This window comes from Oryx dammah, unplaced genomic scaffold (assembly GCF_014754425.2).
Source record: "Oryx dammah isolate SB20612 unplaced genomic scaffold, SCBI_Odam_1.1 HiC_scaffold_5, whole genome shotgun sequence".
Lineage (NCBI taxonomy): Eukaryota > Metazoa > Chordata > Mammalia > Artiodactyla > Bovidae > Oryx > Oryx dammah.
The window spans coordinates 48,863,856-48,890,991 of record NW_024070189.1 but is presented as its reverse complement, the minus strand read 5'-3'; the positions used below and the strand labels follow the sequence as shown (position 1 = coordinate 48,890,991).

Sequence of the window (27,136 nt, the reverse complement as noted above, 5' to 3'; positions counted from 1 at the left end):
CACTCTCCTTTGAGCTCAAGAGGCCCTTGAATTCAAGTGCAGAAAATTGGTAGCAATTGTAGGGGAACACAGTGTATGAGTGGCACTGCCCTGGAACAGCCTCACTCACTTGTCCGCTCGTGTCACAGAGCACACTTTACGCTTTTCAAATAAACAAAACACCACCTTTCCAAGCCAGGGGCAGCCTGTGCCGGCTGGCAGGTGCCAGAATGGGTGGTGGGGCACTGATGGCATCCCCTAAGACCTCGGTGCCAGCCACCTGCCAGGACATCCAGGAGCTGCTCCACCCCAGGTCACCTCGCTCAGGCACAGCTCTCAGAGATATTAGGGATCTCAGTTGGCAAAGGGGCTGCTGGAAGGCAACAGGGAGGAAGAAAGGATATGACTAAGATAACACCTGTCCCAGGAGACTTTCTGCCTCAGTGTCCCTATCTGCAAAATAAGAGTCTTCTGGCTCTGGAAGTGTTTCCCTAGGCTCCTCCAGTGCCTAAAGCCCCAGATCTGGGAATCCATTGTAGGGATTAATTTTCCGTGCTATGGAGGCTGCAATCCATGTATAATAGTCGCCTTATCTGATGAACAGTGGGAACTACAGCTGGGGGTTGGAGGGGTAGGTGGAGGGCCAGAGAGGGGAATTCCTCAAACAAAGTCAGTGGAAGCACAAAACCATAAAACCTAATGCCTACCATGGTTGTTTAATGAAGCCATATGGCATGTGCATTCATTATTGCCAGTCTTTGCTCTGGGACTGCTGGTGCTGCTGGCACTGCAATCCCAAGCTCTCTCCTGCCTAGTCCACACCCACACTGCCAGGACTCCTATTTCCAGACTGGGGATGCACTCAGCTGGATTAAGAATTTAGACTCCCGTCAAGCAATCTAAGTGCAGAGTTCTTCAGATTCTTGCCAATGTCTTCCTAATCTTCTACTATTAATTCACCCACACATAATTTGACAGCAGGGTTTTTGTGTTTTGTTTTGTTTTTTTAAAGGAAAAAACCCCCCACAAAAACAGCTCAACTTTATTGACTCCTTCCATAGCCTTCAACTTAGTTTCTATTACAGTCTCTTCTCTTACCTCATATTTTCTCTTGATGAACCAGTTCATTAAAGTTTGTAATTATCAGAATTCCTTGGTGGTCCAGTGATTAGGACTGCAAATTTCCACTGCTATGGGACTGAGTTTGACCCCCCAGTTGGGGAACTGCAAGCTGTGCAGTGTGGCCAAATAAACAAATATTAAAAAATAATAATAAAATTTGTAATGATTGGAATCATTACAATGGTAGGTTGCAGTCCATGGGGTCGTGAAGATCGGACTTCACTTTCACTTTTCACTTTCATGCATTGGAGAAGGAAATGGCAACCCCCTCTAGTGTTCTTGCCTGGAGAATCCCAGCGACAGGGGAGCCTGGTGGGCTGCCGTCTATGGGGTCTCACACAGTTGGAAACGACTGAAGCGACTTAGCAGCAGCAATGATTGGAATCCCCTGGTGGTCCAGTGGTTAGGACTCTGCACTTTCACTGCAGAGGGCACAGGTTTGATCCCTGGTCTGGGAACTAGGATCCCACATGCCCCATGCACGGCAAAAACAAAAAAGTCTGTAATTATAGTTGTGTTTGGGAGAAAACACAACCGACATTGAACAAACAACCCAGCCTCTGGAGACAGGTGTGTAGATGACCTGTCTCTGAGACACTGGGGCATCGTGGGCTTCAGTAATGTGTGTTGTTACAGGAGAGAATGAAGAGTGTGGATTAACCTGGCCTGTTGCTTAGGGAAGTGTCTGTTGTACCAGAGGCCTGACAAGGCCTGATTAGGATTAGGTTTGATGGCAAGTAACAGAAAACTGCCCAAAATGATGAAAACTTTGAGGAGCTCCAAGCTGACTGTTCCCTCGCGTCCTAAGGTAACTGACCCAGGGCTGATTGGCGCTTTGAAATATCAGGGACCCCCCCTCCTCCATCCTGTTCACCTGCCTACCAATCAGAGCTGCTTTCTCAAGGTCACTGGTAACTAACTTGTCATCCTCTCTGGTTGTCTGGGTCTGGCCTGACCTTGTAGCCCAGTTCTGAGCCCTGCACCTGGGGTTGGAGGACCCACTCCCACCAGATCTGGTGATCTTCCATCAAATCTTACACTAAGCCCTGAGTGGGCAGCTGTGTGGCTGGGGGTTGGGACCTGGTTGAAAAGGGCTGAACATCACTGAGTTTGTGCTTGGCAAACTGGGACTGACGCTTTTGCGTGGAAAGGGGCTCCATGATGTTTTGAGACACTTAGCCTTGAGTGTCTAGGTAAAAGATCCTTTCAATGGTCTGATTTATCTTTAAGCTCAGAATATTTTTTTCTTTTAGGCTGGCTCAGAGCTCCTGCATTTTCTACTTATTCTTCCTGGAGCTTAATTTTGTGTCTATGACTCCTGAGTCTTATCTCAGAGGAGGCTGGTAGTATTTCTTTGTGGTCTAAAAATCATTTACTTTTCCTACTATTCTCCTAGAAGCATCTTTAGGAGTTTTGTACTAATTTGGAAGACAGTGGGAAGATTAGATTTTTTTTTTCTTTTGGTTGTAAGAGAGATGAATCAATTATAACTTTTTCACTGATAGATGATAAACTCCAGTTGGCACCTAATCTGGAGAGGGAACTTATTTACTCACATATTTGTGAAAAACAGGGACTAGACTGGCTTCAGGCACAGCTGGATCCAAGTGTTTACACTGTTTTCTCAGGAATACATCTCTCTTTGCTTCTTGACTCTGCATTCCTTGTGCTGGCTTCATTCTCAGGCAGATGCAAAAATGTCTCTCAGTGTCTCCAGAATTACATTCAAGCAGCTAGGCACCCTTGTCCAAATGCTCCAGCACATTCCTGGTAGTCACCCTGAACCACTGCTGTGAACCAGTTGCCGTCATCACTGGATGAAACCCTTTAAATTGGCCAGACTATACTCACCTGGACCAACTGGGTTGGGAGGAGAGATGATGTCCCCAAGGAATATCAGTGGGCTGCCACATTAGGAAGGGGAATGGGTGGGAGGCCAGCCAAATAGCAGACGTGGGGAGGAGAAAAAGGAAAACATCTTTAAAGTGAAATGACTCTGTGGGGACTTCATGCATACTTACTTCCCTCCCTTCCTAGAAGGCAAATAGAGGCGTAGGCTCATAGGTCTAGACCAGGCTGGGTCTAATGGGTTAGCGGTGGCCATGAAGGCTCCTCGTTGCAAATGCTTGGGGCTCATTGAGAGGTAGAGCCGTGTTTGGTTAGTGGTATCTGCCATGGTTAGGGAGGCAGGAAAGTTGAGCCCAGTGCTAGATACGTGCACCCCTAATAGATCTCATGCCCAATCATTTAAAAGGGAACACTTGCCTGAGACCATCAAATACAACTTTGTCAGTGAAGGAGGCTCCAAGCGGGCAGTAGGGCAGTGCTTAGGGCATCCAGGATGGCGGTCAAGAAGTGTATGAGGCCCAGAGAGAGCCAGTGTGGTCTGTCTGTTAGGGCAAGACCGTCCTCCAAGGGAAACCACGAGCCATGGTAGCACTGGAGTTGGGGCTGGTGCAAGCTGAAGGAAGATAGGGTTGAGGGCATCAACAGGTTTAGGACTGAGGGGATGGGTCAGGAGACAAGTTCCTGAAGCACTGACCCTCTGAGAGGCCCTGCTCTCCCCATCAGTGCAGTGGGAACGTTGACCACTGCCTACTTTCCTGCCTCTTGGGAAGGTATCGATGAGGTTATAGCTGTGAGTGTCACTTGAATGTCAACCGTAAATGCTATATCTGGGACCACCTTTCACTGGGTATCTGACACAGGGCAGACCTGAGTCTGACCTGTGTTGTTTTATCTTTGTAAGAACATTGTGAAGTAGGACTCTTTTATTATCCCCATACTGTTGATAGAGACTGAGGCTAGATAGAAGATTTAGGGCCTGACCTCAAAGGATGAGTGTTGGTAACCAAGCCAGGCTTAGCCCTTTGTCCTTCTTGTCTGGGCCTCTTTCCATGTTACTACAGACCTTCCTTGTACCTTTGTTTCCCCCTCCATAACTTTTGTTTATTTATTCTGCCTTCATCTCAAAGTCTATGTGGATCACAGAAACTAGATAAGTACAAAATTGTATCAACCGCTTGAGCACGATGGGTCCATAGAGTCTGTGTGTTTGATATTCTCTTTTCCAGAGGGGGCAGTGAGAACCCAAGAGAGGAGGCGACCCACTGAAGGATGCATGGTGACTGCGGGCAGGCCCAGCACCCAGGTTCTGCCAGGGCAGCTGCCCCTCCCCCTCTCCCACTTCCTTCCACCAGGTATAACTGAGAATGTGCTCTGGGCCAGGCGCACTAAGCTAGGCGATTTGCTGATTGTAGTCTGGAAAGTGGAGCCACCAATTTTTCCTGCAGAGGCATTCTTTCTTAAACAGGGAATCGATTTCTGACAAGATGCACAAGCTTCCAATGAAGGCACTTATGTGAACCTGGACGAAGCACCATTAATCCATTGCCAGGGGTGTTTATCTCCCAGGCAGCCATAGCCTGCTTAGATACGGGGTGTGATGTTGCTGGAGGAATGGGTGCAGATGATGCGACAGCCAGAGGTGTTCCTGCCGCAGTGGTGTAGGCAGACTTGTGGTGGGGACCACAGGGGGCTGTGTGCCTGGGGCCAGCACACAACGCAGCATGTGTGGCCCCAGGCCTGTCCCTGCTCAGCTGCAAACTCACCCTGTGACTTGGGTCTTTCTCAGACTTTTCCCAAAGCTCTGTCTCCCCATCCATAAATGGGAATGCATGCATGTGTGCTTAGCTGCTAAGTCGTGTCCGACTCTTTGCAACCCTAAGGACTGTAGCCTGCCAGACTCCCCTGTCCACAGGATTCTCCAGGCAAGAGTACTGGAGTGGATTGCTGTTTCCTCCTCCAGGGTATCTTCCTGAGCCAGGGATCAAACCTGCGTCTCCTGTGGCTCCTGATTGGTAGGAGGATTCTTTACCACTGTGCCACCAGGAAAGCCCATAAATGGGAGGAAATGGCTTTAAAAGTTCCTTCTCACCCTCAGAAGTAGGATGTCAGACCATGGCACAGGCTGTGTAGGGAGCCAGGACACCCAGGGTTGGAATCTCAGCTTTACGTTTCTGGGACCCTGGGTGCTAAGGGTTGAACTGCATCTTCCATTTGAAGATATGTTGGCCTCCTAATCCCCATTACCTCAAAATGTGACCTTATCTGGAGATAGGGTCTCTAGTACAGAGGTCATCGAGTTAAAATGAGGTCATCAGGGTGGGCCCAATCTAGGGAAATTTGGACAAAGAGCATGGCATGTGTAGGAGGAAGATGATGGGAAGAGAGACACAGGGAGAAGATGCCATCCACTCGCCAACAAGAGAGGCCTTGGAAGGCACCACCCCTGCCAGCATGTCGATCTCAGGCTTCCGGCCTCCAGAACGTGGAGGCAAAATATTTCTGTTGTTTGAGCCACGCAGTTTGTGGTGCTCTCTTACGGCAGCCCTGGCAGACCAATACAGGTGACGGGATCTCCGAGTTTCTTGGTTAGTGGTAACAAGGGGTCAGTGACACCTGCCCTGCAGTGTTGTTAGAGGAATCCAGTGAGAGAATGCAGATGAAGCACTTGGCCTGACCCACGGTGTATAGAAAGCACTCAGTCATAGTGGCCTAGCCTGTGCTCTGATGCCGCTGCCCCCACCATTCTGTGAGTGGGGCCTACAGGAGCCGGCCGCTTTAGAGGCCCTTTAGTCACCTGAGGCACCCCTCCAAAAGCCTCTCTAAATATGGAGAGGGCCAGAGAAATCACTATTAATGCGACGCTTAATGGTTTTTAGCCAGAGAGTGGCCTCAGCCCTAATCGACAAGGCCGCGAAGCTGAGATTTCTTTATTTTATGTCCTAGGTACACTTTGAGTGTGTCGAGCTGCTCTGTAGATCAGTAAGTGCAGTGGTCATGGCCACTTGATGGCATTTTGTAAAGGCAGCGGCATGGCTTTCATAGGAAGGATACTCATTGGATGGCCCTGAGCTAATCCATTATCCTCCTTGGACCTCAGTTTCCATAGGTGCCAAGTGAAGGCGAGTCAGAAGTTCTTAGCTGTGTCTATGAAAGGTTAAGAGGTTCAGAGGTTCAGTCTGAATTCCTTGCACACACATGCATTGTGCACACATACCATATCTGGTTCTGGAAGGGGTCTCCTGAATTGTCCACAAAGACCTGCATGGACAACCTCTTGGGGCAGCTGGTTCCTTGCTGATCTGGAATTCTGGAACTCTGATTTAAAAGTTGTTTATAAGATTCAAGAAGCAAGTCTTACAGAGGTAGCTGCTCTGAGTTACTAGGATGGGCTGATTCTGGAATATATAAAGAAAGAGCTCCCCAGAGAACTTTCAGGTGGGGGCTTTGCTGGCCAGCGAGCTGCCAGTTGCCCAGCATCTTTGTGTCTCTGCTTTTGGCCTTTCCTCCTGCTCCACAGGCCCTCAGTGAAGGGCCTCGGTCCTCCCAGCCCTCCTGCCCGAGCCTCTACTGGATGCTAGTCAGCCTAGCCCATCTGCTTGCTTCTACACTGGCCCCACCCCCACCACTTGCATGCTTGTGTGCTAAGTCACCTAAGTTGTGTCCGACCCTTTGCAACCCTATGGACTGTAGCCCCCCAGGCTCCTCTGTCCATGGGGATTCTCCAGGCAAGAATACTGGAGTGGGTTGCCATGCCCTCCTCCAGGATGTCTTCCCAACCCTGGGATTGAACCCCCGCATCTCTCATGTCACCTGCATTGGCAGGCGGGTTCTTTACCACTAGTGCCTCCACCCTCATCACACTTGGCATAAGACCCCAGTCCATCGAGTTCCTACCTGAGCTGGCCTCCTCTGCCTCTCTGAAGCCATCCTCTCCGTCCCCTTACTCCAGGGCTGAGCTGCAGCCTCACTGGCCTGTGGGCAGTGCCCGACACTCTAGGCTTGGTCCCCACCTGGATCTCTGGCTGAAACCTTCTCCACATCTTCAACTGCCTGGCTCCTCCTTCACGTCTCAAACTAGACGTTGGCTTCTCCAGGAAGTAGATTCCCTTCCCTCTCTTGTCCTCCATCCTTGCACCTGGTTTGTTTCCGTTGTGGCACTAACACAATCTGTAATGAAATATGTATGTGTTTTCTTTTCCCACTGAGATGGCAAATCATAAAGGAACGCATGGAGTCTTAAACATCACAGGGCCTGTCTCATAGTAGCATTTAATATAATGTTTGCAGACCCTGCTATCATGCATGGCTCATTTAAATACTGACAAAACCAAGTGCTAGTGAGGGCCTGGAACAACAGGAACTTCCATACAGCCTATGGGAGTATGCAATGGCACATTGACACTGGAAAGCAGTTTTTCGGGTAGCTTTTATCAAGGTTCGCCGATGCTTTGGAGAAGGGAATAGCAACCCACTCTGGTACTCTTGCTGGAGAATTCCATGGATGAGGAGCCTGGCGGGCTGTAGTCCATACGGTTGCAAAGAGTCATACACAACTGAGCAGGCATGCACAGACACTTACCATATGAGCAAGCAATTCCACTCCTAGATATTCACCCAAGAGAGAGAAAATCATATGATGTGTGAGTCTTTATCACGCAAAGCCTTGTACACAAGTACTGTAGGCTTGTTCATCACAGCCAAAAACTGGAAACAAACCAAACGTCTGTTTTGAACATGCAAGACCACTATACCCCCATGAGCCAACTCAGTAGGGGAGGAGGAGGCAGCCCCAGGGGCGGCTGAGAATCCTCACCGAGTGACACAGGGCTTAGTTCCCATGAGTGCTGAACACATGTGGCTTGGAGGAAGACCAGGCAGATAGAGGGCAGGCATGGTTGGGAGTGTCCCTGGAGTTGCGCTCTCTGGGCATGTGCTACCTGGCCTGAAAGCAGGGACTGGCTGCTTGCGAGAACCAGACTTGCTGCTGCCTGGGTGTACAGGATTCTTGCAAAATGCCAATTAAGACATTTGACCCAAATTCAGATAAAAGCCTTTTTCCTGTGTCAAGTTGAGCTAATAATATACATTTATTCATAATTTATGAGGCCTAGTAAGTGGTAACAATTAAGGAAAAGGCCTGGATAAAACCTATTTCTCTTCAGTGTCATGCAGGCCTCTTTCTGTTCTCGAAGGAAGTTCCACCCATCTCTGCCTGCCATGAAACTCTGCTGTTTTATATTATTTTTAAAAATTTGTCGCCATTCCTTTCTGCTGCCATTTATTGAGCACTTACCAAGCCAAGTTATAGCATTGCCTCATTTAATATAAACTGTATGAGGCAGGTGTTATTGTCCCATTTTACAGATGAGATAGTTGAGCTTCAAAGAGGTGAAGGGACTTGCCCAAGGTATCACAGCTGGTACATGGGGATTGTGATTTATAGACGCTGGACCCCAGTGTCTGGTATCCTGTTTCTGTGTCAGCCTCCCCCAACTCAGGCTGTTTCTGAATCTGCAAGGCACCTTTCTATTGGTAACTTTTTTTTAATTTAATTTTTAAATTTCTTGGTTGCTCCCAGTGGCATGCAGGATCTTAATTCCTTGCGTTGGAAGCTTGGGGTCTTACCCACTGGATCCCCAGGGAAGTCCCTTCGTAACTATTAAACCTGGGAGACCAGAGTGAGAAAGTGATGGCTTTCTGGGTCTGTCGTGGGTTAGGCTGAGAATCTGCATTGTTTCCATCAGGTTCCCAGGTGGTGCTGCCCCTGCTGTCCTGGGACCACACTCTGAGAAGCACCGGGTTAGTCAGTGCTGGCACCGGGTCCTTCCTGACTCTCTTCTACCCCACCTACCCTTTATGGCCTTCTAGACCTTCTATGTATTGGCACTGTATTCTCATATATATTATCATGAACAGTGTGTGGCTTGAGTCTGTCTCATTCTTTTTACACATGTGGGATAGTATTCTACCTGCCGATGTTCTGCAGTTTAGATTTAACATGATATGTATGTATGATATGATAACATACATAATGCCCTTATTCTTTTCAACAGCACTGTAATATTCCATGGTATAGATGGTTATAGTTTTACTTACCTATTGTCTGCTGATGGGTGATCTTCTACCCTTTTAGACATGACAGTTATTTCTGGGAACCTGGGTGAGTGTTTTTCTAGAATGCAGCAATCACTCAATGATGTCAGTTCTTGCTTTTTGTTGTTTCATTATTCATATAGAAGGATTGTTGCCTTCTAGAAATCCCCTTTCAAATGGGAACAGTTATAGAAAGGAGGAGATCTCTATTTACAGGTTGTAATCAAGTTTTCAACCAAACATTTCTGGGAAGAGAAAGAGGTCCTATGTGGGCAGGGCTTTGAGGGGTGTATAGGAGTGTGGAAGAGAAGGGAAGATATAGCAGGCAGGGGCATTTGTAATGCTACAGCCTGACCTCCTTCCTGGTAGGTTCAACAGTTGCAAGAGGATGAGGTAGATCTTTTCATTTCTTGGTCACTTGGCAAAATCAGGCCCTAGACAAAGGTAGTCAAGGGTTCAGACTGGCAGCATCCTAAGTAGGAGGGTCCCTTCTTGGGTCTAGCCAGGCTCAGCTCTGACCCACTCCTTTCTACCTGTCTCCTCAGGGTGGGGGATCTGGGGAGGAACCACTCTGTGCTGACTTTCCCGAGCTCGACCTCTCCCAGCTGGATGCCAACGACTTTGACTCAGCCACCTGCTTTGAGGAGCTGCAGTGGTGCCCAGAGATCTCTGAAGCCGACCCCAGCGACTACAGCCCTGACGACTTGGAGCTCTTCCAGGTACGCCTTCCGAGCCTCACCACCGTCTGCCTCACCGTGCCTCTCTCTGCCCCTGAAAGCCTGGCTCTGCCCTGAGTCACCTTCTTCTCCACTTGCACACGCAAAGAAGTCTCTTCACCCACTGCAGCTACTGGGACCCTGTCTGTTGTCCTGGGTCTGCCCTTGGTCTTGGTCAGCTCTCGCCCTCTCAGAGGCAGTGTTATCGCCTCTGGGAAGTGGGGACTGGGAAGAGATACTTTCTCCATGCCCCGAGTCAGAACTGAGTCTCTCTGTGAGCCAGAGCGAGTTCCTCCCTTCCTTGAATGATCGCACTGAACTCTCATTCCCACTCTGTGAAGCAAGTGAGATTATCTCCCCATTTTACAGATGAGGAAACTGAGGCTTGGAGAAGTTTAGCTACATGCCTAGGGTGATTTAGCTTGTCAGTAGCTGAACTAGATTGAAACCCAGTTTGCCTGCCTCCTAAGCCAGAGCTTTATAACCATGCTGACGCCATAATGGCTGACACCATAATGGGACTGACTCCCATTCTCTGTGGCAGGACTGTCCCTGTGTGTGTATATTCACTCACTTAATTTTATTAACACCTCTCAGACAGGAGTGTATTTATCTCCATATTTCCATTGGTACCTAGAGGTTCTTTATTTATTTTTTCTTTATTTTTACTTAAAAATTTTTTTAATTGGAGGATAATTGCTTTACCGTGTTGTATTGATTTCTGCTGTACAGCAATGCAAATCGGTCATAATTATTTATATATATATATATATATATATTCTCTCCTTCTTGACCTCCCTCCCCCCTTCCCAGAGAGGGCCTTTAAGAAGAAGCAATGCCAGGACCTGCAGTTCATATCTATGCCTCTTCCCCTGTGAGCCCCACAGTCTTGGAGGCATGTCTCCTTTAAGAAGGCCTCTAATGTGGGATAATGTGATATCTGGGATTTGCTTCAGAATAAAGCAATCCCTGCCTGCATTTGCATGTGTGAGTGTGCAGCATGGAGAGTAATAGGTGAAATAAGATTGACCAAGTTGGAACTGGGTGAGGAGTACATTTGGAGTTATTATTCTTCCCTTGAAATATGCTCCTCTATAAACATTGGAGGAAGAACGCATATCTCCCTGTGCCTGTCTGACAATATAATAATAATAATAGCAATAACAATAATAACATACCATGTGCCAAGTCAGTGTGCCAAGAGCATCATCTCAAATAATTCTCCTGACAAATTGTATCATTCCTTCTAGAAATGTTTATGGAGCTCCCTATGTGTGTCAGACACGGCATTCAACAGTGGACTCTACGGTCTAGAGGGAAGACTGACCCTAGATCAGGTAATACATAGACAAACAGTGGTCACTAGGGACATAGCACAATAAGAATAAACCTGGAATGAGGAGCGTCTGAAGAAACTGAGTGGTCAGGAAGGTGCTTTCTAAGAGGAGATGCTTCCGCTGAAGGAGGACAAAGGAGCCTCATGATGATCCCAGAGCCAGGAAGCAGGAAGGCTTGCTGTGTTGGGGAACCAAAGAGCTGGAGGGCAGTAGCTAAAGGGAAAGTGTCAGGAAATGGGGCGTGGAGATGGGCCAGGCAGGGGCCAGATTATGCATGCTCTTCTGGGTCATATTAGTAAAAATGATAGCCACTCAGCTGTGTCTGACTCTGCAACCCCGTGGTCTGTAACCCACCTCTGTCCATTGAATTCTCCAGGCAAGAATGCTAGAGTGGGTTGCCATACCCTTCTCCATGGGAACTTCCTGACCCAGGAATAGAATCTGGGACTCTTGCGTTGCAAGCAAATTCTTTACCATCTGAGCCACCAGGGAAGAAGTTAGATTTTCCCCAAGATTATTCTAACCTATCAGTAAAAAAATTATAAGTAACCCATTTTACAGATGAGAAAAGTGATGCTTAGAGAGGTTAAGTAACTCGCCTAAGGCCACACAGTTAGGAAGGGTCAGTGTGTTTACTCTAATGCAGGAACCCAACCCCCTCGCTGTTGTATGAGGATCAGCAGGACTGGGCTCTGGTTCTGGCTCCTCTATTCTTTCTCACAACAATGGGGTAAACTGCCCTCTGCTATTCCCTCCCTCAGAGTGGGGCCAACTTCCAGGAAACAGTTTCAGGTTATAGAGAACTGATGAGCAAGAGGGATTGGATGCTGCCTAAAGACCATCCCTGATAGCTCAGTTGGTAAAGAATCCACCTGCAATGCAGAAGACCCTGGTTCAATTCCTGGGTCGGGAAGATCCTCTTCCTGGGAGAAGGGATAGGCTACCCACTCCAGTGTTCTTGGGCTTACCTTGTGGCTCAGCTGGTAAAGAATCCACCTGCAACGTGAGAGACCTGGGTTGGATCCCTCAGTTGGGAAGATCCCCTGGAGAAGGGAAAGGCTACCCACGCAAGTATTCTGGCCTGGAGAATTCATGGACTGTTATAGTCCATGGGGTCTCAAAGAGTTGGATACAACTGAGTGACTTTCGCTTAGCAACTTAAAGACCATCCCCACCTAAACTGTACAGGCCCCGCCTACTCAGAGACTGGCCAGACCCACTAGTAAGCTCCGGCCAGGAGCCTACTATGTGCATGAAATGGCCTCAGACACAAGTCAGCCTGGTGTGGCCTTTGGGCTGTTTGCACAGCAAGGAAGGCAGAAGAATCTTCAGAGATGGTCAGGACTGTGGTGGAGCTCTGCGTACCCTGCCTCTCTCCCCTTCATGCCCTGCATTCCATAACCTGCACCACCCATCACACCCCGGTTCCCCTCTGCAAGGGTGATTACGTGATCAGTGCCTGATTCCTCCCCAGTCCCCTCCCCACCCTGGAGCTTGGGGGCTGATACAGCACTGTAAATTGTCATGCTCCCAGGCTGTGCACAGAGACCGGCACTTTCTTTGGGCTTAAAAAACATTTCTATGAAAACATCCTTCAACACCCAGCTCTCATGTTAGCTCTTCCTAAGGCAGGTGGTCAGTCACTTCCTCTCTGGGCTCCCATCCTGTGCATGCATGTGACCTTCAGAATTCAAGCTCCCTGAGGGCAAGCAGTATTTTGTTCTCCTGTGAGGCCCTTGCACATTGAATTGAAAAGAGTTGGTCATAGGTGTTGAATGAAGAAACTGATTGCAATGTTTTCTTTCCTGCCAAGGACCAGACATGACCCATTCCAGAGTCCTTGAGCTGGAATTCAGAGCCCAGAGGTTCTAATATGCCCCAGCCACTGACTGGGACAGAGTCCTCATTTGACCAGTGGCAGTCGTGTAGGCATGCTGCCTTGAGTCAGAGCCGTGTTCTCACAAGTCAGGTGGCACCATTGCTATGGAAACAGACTGGGAGAGTGGAGAACAGCTATCCTTACAAGAGCTGACAACTGCCCTAGAGGCAGGGACAGTGCCTTCTGTTTGTGTGCCCAGAGTGCTGGGGCCAGGACCACAGTAGGCTAAACTTAGTGAATATTTCTGATGGAGGCAAGCGTTTGGTTTTGTCACCATGTGCTGTGTGGCCTTGGGCTAGTAGCTCCTCCTTGTTGGGCCTCAGTTTCCCTGGGTGAGAAATGAGGAAAGAGCACAGATTAGATCAGCGGTCCTTAATCTGTTATAGAGAGAGAGCCACTGGGTCCTTTTAGACCCCCAGAAAAAAGGAAGGGAAACTGACTTCCTGGGTTTCCTGCGCCCCAGTGAATGGGGGCAATCCCTGAGTGTTCTTCTGGCCCTGGGAGTCTGAACTCTGTTCTGTTGTCTTTCCCTCGGGCCCCTCCAGGTGCTCAGCATGAAGGTGCTCCCTCTGGTTTCTTGCAGGTTCCTTTTTCTCCAGCCTCAGAGCCCTCAGGAAGATTGGGGGTGGGGCCGAGCCTATTAATATCCCTTCCTCAGCTGATTAACTCTCCATTAATTTGCACTCCATTTCTAAGCAGAGCTGGGAGAGCTGAGCTAATGGGCCTGGGAAGAGGAGAGGGGCGGCCCGGCTCCCTGTGATGTATTATCCTTGGGTGCTGGTGGGACCATGCTGAGGGCAGGGTCGGACTCTTTTCCCAGCTGGGGTCAGGACCCCCAGCCCCGCCTGGCTGTTCCAAGCTGGACCTGCTAAGGGAGGGCTGAGGACAGAATGGGAAGGCCTTCTGTTAGTCATTTTGTTTTTGCCTAACCTGTTGGGGCTCCTTGGCACTCTCTACCATCTAGTATTCATTTCAGCACCATGCCGAGTACCTAGTAAGTCCTTGACCATCCTCCCTACCCACCTCCCAACTTGCTGTGCAATCTTGACAAGTATCTCCCGGACCTTCATCCCCCCACCCCAAAAAAGAATGGCAAATAGGCTTCCCTGTGAGTTCCAACCCAGATGATCCAGTGTTGCCTGGAGGGTTGTGTTAAGAAAGGGCATGGAAGGAACACTGGGTGGGGGCATGAGAGATGGGACCCGGGAGCACACAAGCTGCATGGTTGACTTCCCTGGTCACTGTGTGACCCCCACGGGCCCTTCCAGCTCTGATACTTGTGATAATTCAGAATATCTCTGGGCCTTTTTCCTCTGGCTGTGAAAGCCGGACCCCTCCTTCCTTCCAGTGCCGATGACACTGAATGACCTGTGAATCACTTCCCTCTGGAACGGGTTCTTTGAGACTCTAATCTCCCCAGTGGTCAGAGTTCATTTTTGGTTCACTCATTCTTCCACTCATCAAATCTGCCTGGAGCCTCCCATGCCCCAGGCACTGAGCTAGGCTGAGGAACAATTCACAGAGCCCTTGTGTGGCTGCCTCCAGACTGGCCTCCCTAGTAACCCTTGGAGAGAAACTGACTGGGGACCAGGTCTTCCCCCAAAGCTTCAAGGCTTAGAAACGGGAAATGACTTACCTAAGGTCACCCTGTCAGTGGTAGAGTGGCCCCCAGTCAACCCCAAGAGTGGTCCTTGAGCCCCATGTCCAAGATCTTAACTCCCCATCAGGCTAGACAGATTGCTCTGGAAACACAGGTTTGGGGTCCGGCCTGTGGATGGGGATTGGGGCTGCCTCTTGAGCTCTGTTGCATTCCTGAATCGGAATTCCTGGACCTGCCCTTGGACCTCCATCCTGGGGGCCCGGGTCAGGCTAACCTGAAACCTTCCTTTGACCTTTCTTTTATTCTTAGCTGTCTTGCAAAGTCACAACCACATTTGTTCTCTTCTCCCCATGTCCCCCTTTGAGTTACTCAGCTGCTGCTCTGGCTGCAAGGCCTGAAACAGATTTAGTGCAGCCAAAAGGCCGTCACGGGATATGTATTTCAGATGAACTTCCTGAAGAAAGGATAAACAGCTTGACCTGGGATGGGAAAGAGCGCTGGTTAAGACATCATGTGACAGACAGGCCTCCTGCCAGAACAAGCCCAGTAGCTGGGCTTTACTGAGTGGGACGCTCAGTGCCTCACCTGGAGGCAGGGTGATCTCCGTGCAGGGCTGGTGAGCTGGGAGTGTGCGTGCTGACCCTCGTGTCAGAGATCTGAGACATCAGGGAAGGAAGCCTGTCAGTTCATCTGTGTGTGCTGTGCTCTGTGTCAGGCCCATCTCTGCCCCGGATTTGCTGTGTGGATGAATTAAATGTACCCAGGGCATGTTGGTCAACCTCCATGGGCTCAGTTTCCTCAAATGCAAAATGGCAATTAGAATAGTACCCCAACCCCCCTTTTTTTATGCTATCTAGGTTTTTCATAGCTTTTCTTCCAAGGAGCAAGCATCTGTTAATTTCATGGCTGCAGTCACCATCTAATATGATAGTGGACTTTTTGCTGACAAAGGTCCATAGTCAAAGCTGTGGTTTTTCCAGTAGTCATGTATGGATGTGTGAATTGGATCATAAAGAAGGCTGAGCACCAAAGACTTGATGCTTTTGAACTGTGGTGTTGAATAAGATTCTTGAGAGTCTGTTGGACTGCAAGGAGATCAAACCAGTCCATCCTAAAGGAAATCAATCCTGAATATTCACTGGAAGGACGGATGCTGAAGCTGAAGCCCCAGTACTTTGGCCACGTGATGCGAAGAGTCGACTTCTTAGAAAAGACTGTGATGCTGGGAAAGATTGAGGGCAGGAGGAGAGGGGAACGACAGAGGATGAGATGGTTGGATGGCATCACTGGCTCAATGGACATAAGTTTGAGCAAGCTCCGGGAGATGGTGAAGAACAGGGAAGCCTGGTGTACTGCACTCCATGGGGTCACAAAGAGTTGGAAATGACTGAGCGACTGAACAACGACCCCACCCCAACAAGGGTTATTGTGGCGTTTACCTGAGGCACTGTTTACAAAGCCTTTCTCGTTCTTTCATTAGCCAAACTCTTTGTCCCTGGTCTCGGCACTAGGTTTTCACTCTGCCTGGAATTGTCTTTCCTCCGCTCTTTGCCTGGCTGGTACCTTCTCATCTTTCAAGCCTGAGTTTCAGTATTAGCTGCTCAGAGCAGCCTTCTTTGACTGCTGTAAATAGCCGATAAATCTTTACTGCATTCGTATTCTGCATCCCAGCTTCCTTTTATTTTTTTTCCCCAGGCTTTCTCACTCTCTGAAATGATCTAGTTTTGTTTCCTTGTTTAACCCTTTTCTCCACTGGAGGGGTAAACTCCATGAGCTACCAGTCTGTATCACAGTCTCCAGTCATCGCCAAGCACAGAGCACTAGTACATATGTGTTAGGAGACGGGGGAGGGGAGGGCAGGAGTTGCCCCCGCCACAGCCATCGTCACCATCACCCCCACCACTGTGTCACCTTCACTGTCACCATCATCATCCTTGTAGCGGGAGTCATCGCAGCAGCAACCGTGGTGGTGACGGTAGTGCTAGTGAGGAGTGCTTGTTCTGTGCCAGGCACGGTTTTCCAAGCATCTTACATGTATTTACTCAGTCCTTGACGATAGCCTTGTGAAGTAGGTCCTGTTGTTATAGCTGGTAAATGTGAGATCTGGGATCCACCCCAGCTCCAGATCCCAAGCTCCTAGCCACCACACTAACCACCCTGCCCGTCCATGAGTGAATGAGGCTGCAGGCCCTGGGAGCCCACCGGGGCATTGCAGCTGTCCTGTTGCTCTGCTCGTCAATGTCACGGTCGAACCTTGAAGCTTCCAGTCTTTCCACCAGCTGTCTGGGCCCCAGGATCAGAGAGGCTGACCTGGGGCTGCCAGTGGCATAGACCAGCCTCAGTACTCTGTCCAGGAGTTTGGACACAGGGGGCTGCGGTATGAAGTGACTGTCCTTGGAGGAAGGGATGGGTGTCCCCTGATTAGCAAGTGAGCCCAAGCCAAGGCCCTTTCTGTTACTACCTGCTGCCTGCTTGAAAATCTCTGATTCTTAGAGTCCGTAGCACATTTCTTGGGCATCTGCTTTCCAAGGAAACTGGGAAGATCTGAGCAGGTTTGGCGGAAGGCTGATGGCGGAGGTGGTGCAGCTGCAGGTACAGAGCAGATTTCTACCCAAAGTCGCTGAGCCCAAGGCATTGCCTAACCGTGTCCCCTCTCTGCCTCTCTGCTCACTGCAGATAATCGACAATGAGAATGAGGCCCTCCTGGCAGCGCTCACCAAAACCTTGGATGACATGCCTGAGGATGTGAGTCTGGCTGCCTTGCCAGCCCTGGATGATGGAGACACACCCTCTTGTGCTTCTGCATCACCCGTCCCCTCCTCTGCGCCCCCCAGCCCCTCTCCGGAGGGGCCCCCTGCCTCAGCCCCTGAGGTGGACGAGCTCTCGCTGGTGAGCATCTGTTTCCAACCGAAGTGATGGTGGTGGCCCGAGATGTGGTGTGTGGTTGTAGAGGTGGTGGGTGCAGGGAAACCAGCTCTAGGTCCAGCAGGGATCTCTGTGCATTACCGGGAAGGGTTCAGGGCAGACAGCCTGGACTGGTGGTGTGCAGCCTCCCTGGGCTTAACCTGCGACTCTGTAGGCCCTTTGGGATTTCATGGATTTACCCTAAATGTGTGTTAAACCTTGAAATTAAGTGCAAATATTTTCCACACACCCTTGGTGGTTCAGACGGTAGAGAATCTGCCTGCAATATGGGAGGCCTGGGTTCGATCCCTAGGTCGAGAAGATCCCCTGGAGAAGGGAAGGGAATGGCAACCCACTCCAGTATTCTTGCCTGGAGAATCCCCATAGACGGAGCCTGGCGGCTACAGCCCATGGGGTTGCAAAGAGTTGGACATGACTGAACAACTGACTTTCACTTTCACTTTTTTACACATATACACACAGTGAAAAATGCAAGCAGGAAGTATGGAGAGTTAAAAGCATAACCTCCTTACCCAACTCATAATGGCTTTCTCTTTCCCCAGATGTAACCATGGTTACTGATCTGTTGTGTGACTTTTCTCTTCTACTTTTTTTTTTTTAACGACAAAAAGGAGCCTCCATCACACACAGCCTAAACCTTGCTTTTCTCAGTGAATTGTGTGGCATGGAAACTTTTAGATGAACAGAGGTAGTTCTGTTTTATCCTTTTTTTCAACTGCACAGTGTTCCCTCATAAGAAGGTACCATAACTTCTTTAACTAATCCTCTGGTTGGTGGATATATGAATTGTTTCAACTCCTTTATTGTTCCATTGCTTTAGACTGTGTCCTTCACCAGGAGGAAGAGGATCCACTCCTAGAAAAGAAATTCCTGGGTCTTAATGTATGTGGTTTTTCAGTTTAGACAAGTACTTCCAGCCTGACCTCCAAAGAGGTTGGACCGGTTCATACTCTGACCAGCAAAAGTTAAATGCTACATGAATCAACGTGGAATGTAGAAATGTACACGTGGTATTGCAGGTTTCTGGGGAGAAGGTCTCAGCCTTTTCAGATTCCAAAGGGATTCCAGAAGTTGCCAAAAGCAGTTGCTCTTTTCGCAGGCTAAAGGTGCCAGAACCCCAGATGTACAGGCTTGCAAAGTCCAGCTCATCTGTCTGGGGCTCCTTACCTCATCACTGGCACTCCTAGAGCTAGCAAGACTTAGCTGGAAAGTCAGGGCCTTGTTGGAGGTGGCAGGGATCTGCGGTCGTGGAGAGTTAGAGCTGGACAGGCCCTTGGTGATCATAAAGTGCACCTCTGGGGAAACTGAGGCCCAGTGAGGCGAGGGCCTCTCCCAGGATCACAGGATCACACAAGTCGGTGTGCCAGCAAGGGCTAGAGCCCAGGTCTTCTGATTCCTACTCCAGGACTGCTTTCCCTCTCTCCTGCTGACTTCATGTTCCCCAAAGCGGTGTGGGACATTTAATAAACACCTATGCATGCCAGACTCAAGAGTGTGTTCAGTCCCACATTTTGGCTCCTGCTAATGAGGGTCAGTGTGTTTAATCAGACCTCCTGGGTTTGAATCTCAGCCCCACCAGTGAATGCTCTTGTGCCTCTCCCTGACTCAGCTTCCTGGTCTGTAAGGTGGGGTTAATAGTAGTGCTTATCTCAAAGGCGGTTGGGAGGAGTACAGCAGATAATATGTACACGTAAAGCACTTAGAACACTGCTTGGTACAAAGAAACTCAATAAATGCTATCTAAGTGATAGTCACAACCATCGGCCATGGTGTTAATAGTAGTAGTAGTAGTGAAAGGTGAAAAGTGAAAGTGAAAGACACTTGGTCATGCCCGACTCTTTTCTACCCCGTGGACTATACAGTCCATGGAATTTTCCAGGCCAGAACACTGGAGTGGGTAACTGTTCCCTTCTCCAGGAGATCTTCCCAACCCAGAGATCGAACCCAGGTCTCCTGCACTTCAGGCAGGTTCTTTACCAGCTGAGCCACCAGGGAAGCCCAGGATTAGTGGTAGTAATACTTTGTGTGTGTGAGCATGTGTCTGCTCAGTTGCTCAGTCACGTCTGACTCTTTGTGACCCCATGGACTATATAGCCCACCAGGCACCTCTGTCCACGGAATTTTCCAGGCAAGAATACTGGATTGGGTTGCTATTTCCTTCTCCAGGGGATCATCCCAACCCAGGGATCAAACCTACATCTCTTGCGTCTTCTGCATGCCAGGTGGATTCTTTCCTACTGCACCACCTGGGAAGCCCAGTAGTAATAGTTGTAGTAGTAACAAGAGGAATTCTGTATAGGACTCTGCAGAGGGACCACACCTGAGTAGAGAGGTAGAGAGCGACCCCTGCTGGTCACCAGTTGGTTGTTCCCTCTCATGCCTTGCTGTACTCTTTCAGGCACTATGCTAGGCACACAGGAAACAGACTTGCCATCTAGACTCCCCACATTCCAACATAGTTCCAGAAAGGCCCTGAGCATTTATACTAATTCTTAACCTGGAGTCCTGGGTCCCAGAGAGTCCACCTGCAGAACCCATGGACCTCTGCATAGGTGTGTGTTTTCTGAGGTTAGCAGCTTCTCTCGTATTCTTACAGGGACCCCTGAATCAAAAAAGACCCAATTATTTAGTCTGCCTGCTCCTGTTTTACACACTCACATGCACACACACATCCATGCACACTCACAACCTTGGAGAAAGCAAGGCCAGGAAAAGAAAAGGACTCACCCAAGGTCTCACAGTGAGTTGGGTTGAACTGGGTTAGAACCAGGTCCCTTGCTCTGGTATGACCATCTTTTCCTGTCCAGACATGCACATGCTGGTTTGGGGGTCTCGGTAGGGTCGTGTGGCTCCTCCAGCTCCTAGGGCAGTGGGAGTGGCCTTTTCTGTGGTTCCCTGGCCCTTGGCAATCCCCCTGGGGGGTCACGTCTCCTGAGGAAACACTCAGTGCTACAACAAAAACCGCTTGTGCTTCCTGACTTGTTCTCAACTTTGGCTGTGGTAGGATCACCGGCGAAACCCCCAGGTGCGCTCAGCTCCCTGCTTTGTTGGCTGGAATACACTGAGCACCTTTCCTCTGGGTGTAGAAGTGTGAAAAGCTTATCAACTTTTATAGAAAAATTAGAAAAGCCAGATAAGCATCAGCTTAGGATGCTTCCACTTGTGTGAAAACAGCTGGCTTGGTTGGAGGTGATGTGTGCATGTATACAGTGCTGTATTGTGTGTGTGTATAGTTCTGAGTCCCACCTCAGGAAAGGGTCACAAGAAGGTGGTTAATAGCAGTTGCCTCTGGGACCTTGGACAGGAGGGAGACTAGCTCCCCACTGTCTGCCCGTTAGTATTTGTGGCATGTGTATTTTTCACCATTTCCAGGTATTACTTGTTTAAGGTAAGGAATCCATTTTCTAAACAATATGATTAAACAAAAAGAACAAAGGAAAATCAGCTAAAATCCGACACCAAAGAAACATTGTGGGACCTCACCATCCAGACTGTGTGTGCGTGTATGTACTACAGGTGTACGTAGAGTGTCCCAATCACGTGTGTGCATCACATTTCAATGGTAGCATGGGTAGACATCACCCGAGATCTGTTTGGGTTTCTGAAGATTATAGATATTTCTCTTGGGTTATTCACTCTGCAAAGGACTTTACATTTTACTGGGATACTTGTGTCTGTTTGGCATTGCTACACAACCTGCTTTCTGTACTTAATGTATTCTAGGCCATTAAGTGCCCTTCCTGTGTTCTTCCATGCTCCCATGATGATGGGGTCAGAGTGTGGTCAGTCCTGGGGGGGTTGGCTCCGGGCCGGGCTTCTCCCTAAGATGTGCTTCCCTGTGTCTCTGGCTGTAGCTCAGCCCTGGCTTCTCCCATTTGCTCCTCCCGCAGCTGCAGAAACTCCTTCTTGCCACATCCTACCCAACCTCAACCTCCGATAGCCAGAAGGAAGGGACTGCATGGCGCCAGGCAGGCCTCAGGTCCAGAAATCAGCGGCCTTGTGTCAAGGTATGTCTACACATGCCCCCAAACCCACCCAGGACTCCTCCAGGAGGGTCTCTGGGCAGGGGATGCACCCTTCCACTCTTGTTAGAGGCCATCAAGTTCAATACATTCACAGTTCGCTCTTTGTTCCTCACACAACCCTTGTTGCTGATGTGCTGGACACTACTTGAAACCTAAGCTGGTCTGGGGTTCTAGAAAGAGCTCTGGACTTTTTCATGTCCAGTTGACCTTGAAGTACATGGGTCTGAACTGCATAGGGCCACTTCTTCGTGGATTTTTGTCAGTAGTAGATATTACAGGACTGCAGGATCTGAGTTCATTGAATCCATAGATGCAGAGGAGCCGTGGGTACTGAGGAGTGACTATCAGTCACATGTGAATTTTCCACTGTGTGGAAATTTTCAACTGTAGGGACTTCCCTGGTGGTCCAGTGGCTAAGAGTCCACACTCCCAATGCAGGGAGCCCAGATTCAATCTGGTCAAGGAACTAGATCCCACATGCCTCAACTAAAACCCAGCGCAGCCAAATAAATAAATATTAAAAAAAAAAAAAAGCCAACTCACCCTCAGTGTTCCAGGCAGTCTTAGATGTTGAGTTACAGCGGGGACAAGGAGGCTGTGGCCTGCCCTCAGGAAGCTTATTCTAATGAGGTGACAGAACCCAGCATAATATCTTTGTTGGTACCATGGAGACCACAAGGAGGAGTTTGAAATTCTCCTGGGAGTGGGGCGCATCAGAGCTGAAAGCGCCATCGTGAACACCCAGGAGGGAAGCAAATCCTTTTCCCTTCTTGGGCTCCATCTTCTGAGACCTCCAAGGAGGGGTTTCCAAGGTGACTTCCCAGTGTTCTTGTTACTCAGAGCCTGCACCCGGCCCTTCCTCTTGTTCCCAGACACTGTTGCCACGGACTGCTGCAGACAGTCCCACCCCTCCAGGCAGACTCAGGATAGCATCTTTCTCAGATCGTGGTTCCGTGTAGGAGCCTGTCCCCTCCTGGTCTCCCCGAAGGCAGGGGAGGAGGGTGGACCCTCTCCCTGTGCTCCCTCCCTACTTGTCCTGGCTGGCCTCCCAAAAGAGAGGGCCATCCCTCATGTTCCATTTTGTCAAAGAGGAGGCAGCTAAGCCCCTCTGTGAGCCAGCCTGCCCTCTGGGAGGTTCGGAAGCATTGCTGGGGGAGGGGGCATGAGAGACAGCAGGACAGCCGGCCTGGCCTCAGCAGAGAGACGGTTGCTCTGGGGTGGAGCCCCTGTGTAGACAAGTGAAGGCAGATAAGTCTGGAGAGGGCAGTTGGCTGGGGCCACGTTGCAGAGCACCCCTGGCCAGGGGCTTCCCCTTTACTACATGGGCACTGGAAAGCTACTGGATTTTTTTTTTTTTTCTTTTAAAGAGTTTTATGAAGGTGCCACTTACATACCATAAAAGGCACCTGTTTTAAAAGTAAGATTCAGTGATTTTTCATAAACTTACAGAGTTGTACAGCCATGACCACAATCCAGTTTTAGAACATTTCCATCCTCCCAGGAAGATCCCCAGTGTCTCTATTTACAGTCAGTCCTTGTTCCCACGCTCTGCCCCAAGCAGCCACTAATGTACTTCTTGGCGCTCTCACCGAGGGCTCCACGCAGGGGAGCAGGGTAGTCAGAACAGGGCTTTGGCGGTAAACCTGGAAAGGGCGGGATCCATGGCTGGGGTCCCTGTTAGGAGGCTGGCCGTTCCTTCATTCTCATCCCCTGAGCTCTGCCAAGTGCCGGGTTCTGTGCTGGAAGCTGGGGATGGAGCAATGAAACCCGGCATGATCATCCTGGAGAGACAGGCTGGGCCTGGCCAGTGGTGCAGTTGTGGGCAGCGGGAAGAAGCCGTGCGGGTCTCCCTCATTCTGGCCTCTTTCCCTCTCCAGATGGATGGCCCCCAAGACAGGAAGGCCCCCACACCGCACCCTCAGAGCCGGAGCTGCACGGAGCTACACAAGCACCTCACCTCGGCACCATCCTGCCCCCGGGCTAAAGCCCTCTCCCCGGATAGAGGCCTGCAGCCACCACCATCCTTGAGTCCCCGGCTCCCCACCAAGGAGGATGAGGAGGTGGGCAAGGACTGCCCAAGCCCCCAGCTGGCTCCAGCCTCTCCCGGGGACTCACCAGCGCTGGGCAGGACAGACCCCAGCGCCCAGGCTTCCCAGGAGGACCTGCAGGCCATGGTGCAACTCATTGGCTACATGCACACCTACTGCCTCCCACAGAGGAAGCTGCCCGCACAGGCCCCAGAGCCAGTTCCCCAGCCCAGCAGCAGCCCCGCCAAGCAGGTCAGACCCCGGCCTCGGTCCCCGCGCCCTGCCAAAGCCGCCTGGACCGAGTTCTCCATCCTGAGGGAACTTCTGGCTCAAGATGTCCTCTGCGATGTCAGCAAACCCTACCGCCTGGCCACACCTGTCTATGCCTCCCTCACTCCCCGGCCCCGGCCCAAGGACAGCCAGGCCTCCACCAGCCACCTGGGCCCTGTGGAGGAGGTGAGGGTCTCACCTTCACCCAAGAGTTCAGGGCCCAGACCCAGCCTGCGCCCGCTGCGGCTGCAGGTAAAAGGGCACATCAGCCGGTCGGCCAGGCTGCAGCCGGAGGAGGAAGAGGAGGAGGAAGAGGAGGGGGAAGAAGAAGAAAAAGAGGAAGAGGACGAGGAGGAATGGGGCCGGAAAAGGCCAGGGCGTGGCCTGCCATGGACCAAGCTGGGGAGGAAGCCAGAGAGCTCCGTGTGCCCTGTGCGGCGTTCCAGGAGACTGAACCCTGAGCTCGGCCCCTGGCTGACGTTCACCGATGAGCCCATGGTCCCTGCAGAGCCCCAGGGGCCTCTGCCCTCGCGCATGGCCCCTGAAGCCTATGACGTGGAGAGGGAGCCTGGTAGCCCCACGGATGAGGACAGTGGCCAAGACCAGCCGCTCCTGCGGGGACCCCAGATCCTAGCTCTGGAGAGCCCCTGTGAGAGCGGGTGTGGGGACACAGACGAGGACCCCAGTTGCCTGCGGCTCTCTTCCAGAGGTAGTCGGAGTCGGTGGTCCAAGAGAGGGGGCGGGGCTGAGGTGTGGCTGACCCCACTGCACTGGAGCCAGGAGCCCCGGGTTGGGCAGACCCCTCTCCCTCTCTGGCTCTCAACTTTCCTTCCTGTATAATGGGCTTAGCTGGGCAGACCTTCAGGAGTTACCTGAGCATCTCTGAGTTTCTCATCATGCGTGGGCCAGGCATCCTTAATGAACAAGGAACAAAATACCCACGTTCTTGGGGGGCTTGTATATCAGTGGGGGAGACTGGCAGTCATAAAGTGAGCAAGAAAGGAAACTAATTACAAATTGTGATAAATCCTCTAAAGAAGACTTCCTGGGTAACAATGTGATGGACAGTGTGAGTCTCTAAATTCAGCTCCACAATGAGGTTGAATTTTAAATCGTAACAAGAGTGAGGATAATAATACAGCAGTCATCTATTTGACACTTGCTCTGCCAGGCTTGTTCTATGATTTATGCCGATTATCCCCATTGATCCTCATAGGAAACCTGTGTGGTGGGTGCTGTTGTAATTCCTGTTTTAAGACATGGAAGAAAGGCACAGAGGTGTCTAATGGTTAGTCAACTAGTTAGTCCTGCATCTCTTTGGGGCTGAGCCCACAGATACTGGCCTTGGAAGCGGGAATGCTTCACCACGCGCGCTATACTGATTGGCCATAAGGGGTCGCCCTAGTACCCATCAACGCTGCAAAAGCAGTAGCCCTGCGCGCTGTAACTGTCTGCTGTGTCTGGGGGAATGAAGGTTTTGAGCTGTTCCTGCTTGTCCCTAAAAATGGCAGAGGCTTTTGGGTCACATGCCTGAAAGAAGCTGTGCTTGGTACTGATGCAGTTCAGAGCGAAACATCCTCTCTAGCAATGCCATGTTGAAGAATCTTATTTTTCTGTTTTCTCTTCTTTTCAGATTCTCCCAGGTGCCTCATGCTGGCCTTGTCGCAAAGGTAGATTTCTGGAAATTGCTAACTTATTATTCCATGAGACCTTTTCTGGTTGGGTGTAGGGTGGCTCATTGGCCCCTGAGTCTGATCCTGTCCCCACATACCCCTGCCCTCATTACCATGTGGGGTTCTCAGGAGCTGGGTTTCCTTGGTAGGCAGTTTGGTTTTAGAAGCTGGTCTCTGCAGGCCAAGGAGATGGAGAATTTCATGGGGAAAAGCTGACAGTGCTGTGGCTTTGGGCAAGTGCCTCCTCTCTGGGCCTCAGCTGTTCCATTGTAAAATAAGTCTGACAATGATTGTCCCGTCTCCACCTCCCTCAGATATCTCCCGTGTCTCCTAAAAGCTGTATAGCTTTTAATTCCTCTAACAGCCAGGATGGAGATTCTCCTGCAAATTCTCCCCCAGCTTCACTTCCGTGGGCTACAGAAGCAGGATCTGTCACAGTGTGCCCTTGCCCTCCTGGCGTGCTCGAGGAGGTGGAACCTGATACTGACTGGCGTCTTTCCTTCCTGTCCTCCAGCCCCACTGGTGACCCTCCTTTTGGCAAGAAGAGCTTCGAGCAGACCTTGACGGTAGAGCTCTGTGGCACGGCAGGTAAGCTAGGGGCTCAACGGGGAGGTGCCCTTGGGGAAGAAGCACCTCAGGGAGTAAGGGGGTACCCCAACAAGCCCTCCTTGCCACCACTGCACAGGCTACGCTGGATCTTGAGATTCCCATTGAGAGAGTTATAAGGAGAGTCAAGACCCAGGCTCAGCTGTTTGGCTGCCAACAGTTAGCACATGAACTGATGTTAAAAAAAAAAAGAGAGAGAGAGAGAGAGATGCATGAGACACGTCTTCCCCTGAAGCAGCCCGCAGCCCTATGTGGGAAACAGACTCGCACCATGACAAGTATTGTTTGATATGGGCTTGTTCCAAAGACCTTGCAAGAGCTCTGGGAGCATAGAGGAAGGGACAGCATGGGGAGGGGCAGAACGTGGCCTGAGAAGATGCAAGTGTACCCAGAGCAGCAGGCATTTTAGCTGCGTTTGCAGAGTGGTAGAGGTGGAGGAGACAAAAACACAACAGAAGGGTGTTCTTGGCAGCAGAACTGGCATGAGCAAAAAGGCACAGAAAAGCGGAGGTACAGGTGCATCGGAGGAGCCAGGCCATGGTAGTGCTGGAGGGCCAGGCAAGAGGAAACATCAAAGGCTGAGAGGAATGTCGGGCTGAAGGGGTTCACGTAGATCCTCAAGGCTCCAAGGAGCCCCAGAAAGGAAGAGATTGCTGGCATTTTGGCAAGTTCCCTCTGGTACCTGGGGGAGGGTGAAGGCTCAGGTCAGTTGCAGGACCACCTAAGGTCACTGTGGTGGTCAAATCCAGATGAGAGGTTTTGGCCTGTGGTGCCTGCCACCTCTGTACCCTGGGAGACTTCAGAGGTATTTGGGATGACCATTTGGGAGGGCTTGTGGAATGATGCAATGTGGAGCAGGAAGAGAGATCTCAGATAACCTGGAGGCTTCTGCGAGGCTACAGAAGGGATGGCAAATGGATTTCATCACATGCCAATTCCGAAAAACTGTTGGAGGACTGTATGAGATGGAGTCCCGGGCCTCGTCCTGGCTCAGTCAGCAATGCAGTGATCGATTAGCGATGCCTGCCATCCGCTG

At 50.4% G+C, this 27,136-nt stretch overlaps 1 protein-coding gene and 1 non-coding gene across 3 annotated transcripts in view; both read left to right on the top strand.

Moving 5' to 3' along the window:
• The window catches only part of PPARGC1B (PPARG coactivator 1 beta), a 121,133-nt gene that overhangs the window by 75,589 nt on the left and 18,408 nt on the right, over positions 1–27,136 (top strand). Inside the window, exons 2-8 of one of the 2 annotated variants that reach the window (XM_040239586.1) lie at positions 9,588–9,761; positions 11,009–11,095; positions 17,251–17,463; positions 21,390–21,506; positions 23,402–24,530; positions 25,455–25,491; positions 26,009–26,082. In XM_040239586.1, the coding sequence (XP_040095520.1) occupies positions 9,588–9,761; positions 11,009–11,095; positions 17,251–17,463; positions 21,390–21,506; positions 23,402–24,530; positions 25,455–25,491; positions 26,009–26,082 (1,831 nt within the window). The remainder of the gene's footprint in view (positions 1–9,587; positions 9,762–11,008; positions 11,096–17,250; positions 17,464–21,389; positions 21,507–23,401; positions 24,531–25,454; positions 25,492–26,008; positions 26,083–27,136) is intronic. The other variant, XM_040239587.1, reaches the window with a different exon arrangement.
• Positions 1,486–1,559, top strand: TRNAE-UUC. Its single transcript has one exon. It is a non-coding gene; the product is annotated as a tRNA-Glu (tRNA).